This window comes from Fulmarus glacialis, unplaced genomic scaffold (genome assembly GCF_000690835.1).
Source record: "Fulmarus glacialis isolate BGI_N327 unplaced genomic scaffold, ASM69083v1 scaffold40019, whole genome shotgun sequence".
NCBI classification, from domain to species: Eukaryota; Metazoa; Chordata; class Aves; order Procellariiformes; family Procellariidae; genus Fulmarus; species Fulmarus glacialis.
The window spans coordinates 10,615-17,169 of record NW_009232096.1 but is presented as its reverse complement, the minus strand read 5'-3'; the positions used below and the strand labels follow the sequence as shown (position 1 = coordinate 17,169).

At 36.1% G+C, this 6,555-nt stretch overlaps 1 protein-coding gene across 1 annotated transcript in view; it reads right to left on the bottom strand.

The window, feature by feature from the left end:
• Window positions 1-6,555, bottom strand: part of ARMC2 (armadillo repeat containing 2) — a gene marked incomplete at its 5' end in the record, with an annotated part of 26,946 nt that overhangs the window by 10,980 nt on the left and 9,411 nt on the right. Inside the window, one exon of the mRNA XM_009584787.1 lies at window positions 1,367-1,688. Within this exon, the coding sequence (XP_009583082.1) occupies window positions 1,367-1,688 (322 nt within the window). The remainder of the gene's footprint in view (window positions 1-1,366; window positions 1,689-6,555) is intronic.

The window sequence follows — 6,555 nt, the reverse complement described above, 5'->3', positions numbered from 1 at the left end:
TTTCCCACTCTTCATCTACAGAAAACATTGTGACTAAGGCAACATGGTTTAAAATCTAGTTAGTTAAGACATTTTACAGATCCTATTTGCTGTTTTAAGATGGAACTGAGGAGAACCCCCATGCAGAAATAGGCCCGTGTGATAGACACAGAGAAATAACATGGACTATTATACTGAAATGTCAGGTACCATGAAAAATTGAAAGGGAAAAAAAAAAACAACACCCAAAGACTTCTTTAACAATATTTGAAAGATTCTCTCTCTTAGAGTTCCTGACAGAATGTTAACCACTGTAAAATTACACCAGCAAGTCTGAAAGTTGTATATACCAATTTATCTGAGGTTTCTGGCTCAGAAACCAAGAGTGAAGGAAATAAAAGAGGGGTAAGTTCATAGGGAGAGAGAACATCTTGTAGTAAACTAACTGATACAGTGCTCAATAAGAGGGGAGGGTGGCAGAGAGAAGCTTTGAGGCTCAAAAGCGCTTACACAATGCTTAAGACAGTTCCAACCCAGGAAGCTCCTACAGGGCTTAAGACAGAACAGACAAAGTTTTGAGTCTGCCTTCTCTAATCCCCCATGGCTGGTGGGTAAAACTGGTAAACTAGCATATAATCAAGTTGATTGTCTTTACATAATATCTAATGCTCTCATCACACACTAAAATATACTGAGTTCTTTGAGATATATCTTGTCACTGCTAAACTCTGTTATGGGAAGAACAGACTGCCCAGTCCTAGCCTGTAGTTAGATTTACAAAGGGATTAGTAAGTGGTAAAGGAACTGCAGTCCTAAGCCTCCGTTTGGAAGGAAAGGGACACTCTCTTCCACCTGAAAGAGATAAAGATTGGAAATCTGAAAAAGAAGGAAAAATAAGAGGAAATTTTTCAAGGAGGCTGAAAGTTATGGGTGCAGGGAACAAAAAGAATACTTAATCCAGAACCGTCACAAAACCTGCAACTGCAAACCTTAAAAAAAAAAAAAAAAAAAAAAAATCACCAAACACATCTACATAGCACCTGATAAGAACAGACTTCACTTATACATGAACTCTCAGTGAGATGTATTTAAAATAAAAGTTGTTTGCTTATCCTTAATGATCATATCTGCAAATCTGATCACTGAATTAAACACTTCTACAACATCTTTCCCCAAACACTGAAAAGTCAGTACCAAAGCAGCAATGCTTCCACTGTCTCAAACAGGCTTTCTACATAGAAGTTTATGAATATCAGCAGATTGACTTTGTTATTTTAGCAATGGAACCGATTTAGTTATGGCTCAACTTAGATAAGAAGGTCAAGTAGAAAAATCCCTCTCCTTACATACTGAACAAAGATAACAAACACAACATAGATTTTATTACCTAGTACTGTAACAAGTAAATCTACAACACAATGGGCAGTTGCCAGAGCTGCTCCTACGCTGGGATGAATGGAGAGATTGGCCAGCACTCTTATCAGTTTTATCAGAACATCTTCTGCTTCTGAAGGATGCTTTGGGTGGGTTTTTCCTTCCCCTCCTCTTTCATGGTACCATTTTTGTGCATTCAAATCAAGGTCATAGTAGGTTTGGAATAATGACATCAAGGTGTTAACACTTCCTTTTGCTTTAAAAAATTGCTCACGGGCCTGGTTATTCTCTGCTGTTAAATTACCAAGAATGAAGATGATACGGATAACCAAATCCTGCAATAAAATAAATAAACCATATTACACAGAAAACATCAGAAGCTATTAGCTGTTTAAACAGAAGATAATATTTAATTTGCTTCACAATTCAGTTAATAGCAGGTCCAGAACAATGGAAGGAATGCCAAATACAGCAACTAGAAATAATTTTTATGCTACTATTTTTCATAACCTCGTTTACAGAAGAAATCAAAAACATCTGACAGAACTAGTATAGCATTGGGGTAATTACTAACGGGATATACTTAGTATAGGTCATCTATTTTTACCAGGCCTACAGTAATCTTAAAACATCTCAAAACAGCACTTCATATTAGAATAATCATATGGGCCACAGCTTACTAATCTTTCAGATAAGCAAATGTCAGTTGTGATGGCCAAAGACCACCATCTTCTCTTCTTCTCTAGGCCTGTTATCCATCGTAGAGATTAAACTACTTCCCCTTGATCTGTTACTGTTAAATCCATGATAGCACTTGCTCATTTCCTTGTTAAGTCCAATTGCTTACAGATAGCTGAACTATTTGTTCCAGATTTTTACCAGAAATGTAATCTAAACTGAACGGTCTGTTATTCCCCAATTCCTTCTTTTTCTCCTTTTAAAGACAGGTGCCCTACAACCTTGCAGTCCTACATAACTTTTCAAGAATCCCAGAGACATTACCCTTTCTGTCCTTTTGTAAGCACCAAAGGGTAAATTTCATCAGGCCTAGCTGGTTTGAAGACACTTACATATGCTCCAGCTCATTTTTTAGTGATAAAGGAACTCGGGCTGAAGTAGAGACTAATCATTTGATCATCCTTCACCATTTCAGAAAAAGAATCAAAAAAAGGCATTCCACACTCCACTATTCACAGTGGCATCTGTCAATTCTCATCTTCTTCTGAACAGTGCAGCAATTATTTCCTTACTATCTTCTCACTATTAATGTACTATAGAAAGTTTTCTTGTTTCTTTTTATGTCCCTTTCTAGTAGGATTTTGTGCCTTGTTTTTTTCTGATTTTGATTTTACGTGTTCTTGCTACCCTTTTATTCTTATCGTTGCTAAATGAGACCTACTTTCTATTTTTATACAGTATCTTGAGATCTTATGATTTAACCAAGTTGCTCTCTTAAAGCACTTTCTATCCCTGCCCTTCAGTGGGATATAGAATTACATTTCTTGTTGCTTCATTTTGGACATACTGAGAAATAGCCTTTTTTTGGCAAGACTAGTGGATCCTAACTGAATGGCATTCAACAACATCCCCATCTTTTTCTTACCCACCTCTATGGAAGAAGAAAAAAAAAACTCTGAAAGTCTGAACTAACTTCAAGTATAAACTAATTAAAACATTTGCCTCTGTCACTTGCATCAAAACCTACTCATTTCCAAGAAGAAAAGTCCATAGCTTCATCTTAACAGTACAGGTAAAGTAACAGCATTTCTTCAAGTACAGCACAGCCATCTACCCTTAGCTGCTAAGCTGCTGTACTTGCACTAACCTAGAATTTTGTTAACAATTTACATGCTGTTTTTCTTCAAATGTAATAGTTATATTCACAGATATTCTAATGGTATTAATAACGTAAGTTAACCAGGCACAGTCCAACTTGTTAAAGTTGGACCAATACTGATACTGAAGGAAAAAAGATGTGTAAGCAGTGAATCCTTCTTTCATACATGCCTTCATCAACAAGTTTCAGGTCTTAAGCCTGAAGACAAGACATTGGCAGTAATATCCTCTTAGGGTCAAGAAGATGAATGCTATCTTCTTGATATGAATATGAGAAGCAGGCAGTCTCCTAAGTGAGGAATAGGTTCTCGCATCCATGTATTTAATATGATCACTCCATAGGACCCACTTCCATTTTTTTTTAACTAGGCATCATATTTTTGCTAGCATCTAAATGTCATCAAGACACATATTTATGAACATTCTTACTGACTAACCACCAAGAGCTTTCACCTCTGCTGGCACAACCCCCAATTCACAAAGGCTGTAAGAATTTGAAACAAACAACTGATGAATCAGAAGAGAGAACTGAAAAAAGCAGGCAGTCTAGTTTGACTCGTTTATATTGACTTTCTAATTTTGGTCAAAACAGTATCAGCCCAGCAACAGTTCTACCCAATCAGAAAACAGACAAACAGGTACTGTACAGCAATCAACTGATATTTTGAGAAGTGTGATCTCAACTGTGCTTTCCACCTACAGGCTAGCAAAACAAACTTATAAAATACTTCTTTTTAGCTAAGCACATCCGGTTTTAATAGCATATTACCGAAGCTTCATTATCTTCCAGTGAAAATTTAACTAGCAGAGTCAAAGAGAAAAGCTGCTACAACTACTCCTGAGTAGTATAATACTCAAAGGGTTTGTATTATTTTTGGCTATATTTTTTTAACATGCTTATGGGGTAAGCACTGCACAAGTAAGAAACACCAGCTTAGAATTGCTGTGTCAAGAAATACATGTAAAGATGAATGGCATTTTGAAACTGCTTGCAAGACCAAACCTGTACAAGGCCCATGGGCCTTTCTGTACATAACAAAAAAATCAGTATAATAAATGAGATTATTATGCATCTCCAAATGTTTGGACTATTAACTGCATATGGAATTTCAGATATTCTTGCACACTTACAGAAAAATTACATTTATCAGATTAATTTATACAATATGGAGGTTTTAACATGTATGGCACCAAAGACAAATTAGATTAAAGATAGGAGTTACACTCAGTTATTTCATCTTTTTATAACGAGGCATTCATGTGAGACATGCTGTTCAGAGAGTATACCCAAACCTGATTGGAAGGTTATATATAAGACCACACAGCTTCACTTACACAAACAAATTTGAAGAAACATATCAAGAAAAGCTTTAGAAGGAGAACTGATTTTTTTTCTTTGCTTCCAATCTGTGAAGAAACTGTGATATTTTTGGTTTTAAAGCGGTAATGGCACCACATACTCCATCAGCATTTAACTCTTATTTTTCTGACAACTGGAACATATACATTTGATCACTGATATGAAAGATTTCTTTGCTTATCTACTTCTTGCACTGCCCTAGTAGCAAAGGTACCCAATGTACTCGCTGAGTCACAGAACTTGACAGCAGTTTATCTTGGCAATTAAAGTGTACCTGCCTTTCAGTGTAAAGCATGATGAACAAAGGTACAAATACTACAGGTTTACTTACCAGTAGGAAAGGAAAGCCAATTAGGTCAGTAATTTCTAACTAAAACAAGATAAATAAGGGAGGCGAGTCCATTCTAGAGTTTGTACCCGTTGGCCAAGTACCTGTTGTTAGTCTATTTCGTGTCTGGCCCTTCAGAAGGGGAGGGTAGTATGAAACAAAAGTTCAGATGCCAGCAGCTGAGTTCCTATTGAATCTCCATCTGTAAATGAAATGTGCTTTCCATGTTACACAAACTTCAATGAAGGTAGTCAAAATTCTACCACCTGCCCAGCAATATGAACTGCTTCTCATTCAAATCTAACTTACACTTCATTTCAAAATTTGTATTTCTGCTTTATTATGTACCTTGAAGAGAAAATTTGAGAGTTTTCTTTGCAGGATCTGATAGTCTACTTATAGACAAAATAACAATAGTTATGCCATCCTGGAGCTAATCTCTTCCAAACACAGTAAGTATTCACCTTGAAGTGACATTCTGGGTGTGAAAATTCCTGGTCAAACCCAGAAATAACAACTGACCCAAAATGAAACTCAATTTAAAGAAGAAAAAAGGGGGGGAGGGATAGAATACCCTGGAAGTATCAAAAGCAAATTAAGAAGGTCTTGACTGAGAGACCTGAAATAAGGAGCAGAGAGGAGAAGCTTTGTGTGATAGCATGGAGTACTTTGTCAGTAAAGAGGGAACCTCCTTCCCCCACAAATATGAATGCATTTGAGGAGGAGGAGAGGCCATTAGAAGAATGTAGTTATATTTGTGTGTATCACATGCCATGGGACCCTACCCAATAATTTCTACACCCAAAAATCTGACCTGTTTACGTAAACTTTTCAGAAAAGGGTTCATTTGCACTTAGTGACTTTTAGCAATGAAGGACTCATGTCCTTAGGTTTGTTTGTGGACATCTGGAGATCTGGGAAAGGTAACAAAGAAAAGCAAGCACGTTGTCACCAGAACAACATTTGATGAAAAGCAGTGCACAGTCTTTAACAAAAAACATTTCAGAAATCACAAATTGAAAAAAAAGTTGAAAACTATGCTATTCCTCCAATGGTTACTGATCCCCCTGGTTAAAATCTTTATTCTTATTACTAGTTTAAATTTGTACAGCTTCAGCCACTATTTCTCATTATCTCTTTTTTCCTAGGTTAAAGGATAGTCTACTAACAGAAATGTCTTCCTTGTGCAGATTAATTAATAAGCAACTTACTAATGGTCTGACCTTTGTTATTGATAAATTAATTTGTTTAATCTTGGGGGGTTTTTTTTAACTCTAATCATTCTTTTAGCTCTTTTCAGAGCTGTTCCCAAGCTTTCAGCATCTTTTGTAGAAATTAATACCAAAAACTAAAGCAAAATATTTTAGTGACAGTGTCTGTCACGCTAAGCAGTAATATCTTCTTACTATTCTTATTTGATGTTCTGATGTTTACCTATCTGGTAATTACATTCATTCTCTTGTATCTTTTGATACACCAGAACAGCAAGTTTCTACGTGATATATGCCAATGAAGGCTGGTTGACTACAAACTTTGAGCTCTACATTGCTGATCATTTTAGATTCAGAGTACATATCACATATTCTGCACTTTCCTTATCACTTTTGCCTTTTCTTTCAGACAAAATAAAAGAAAAAAAATCACAACCAAAGTATTAGGAAGATGCAAATACCCTATC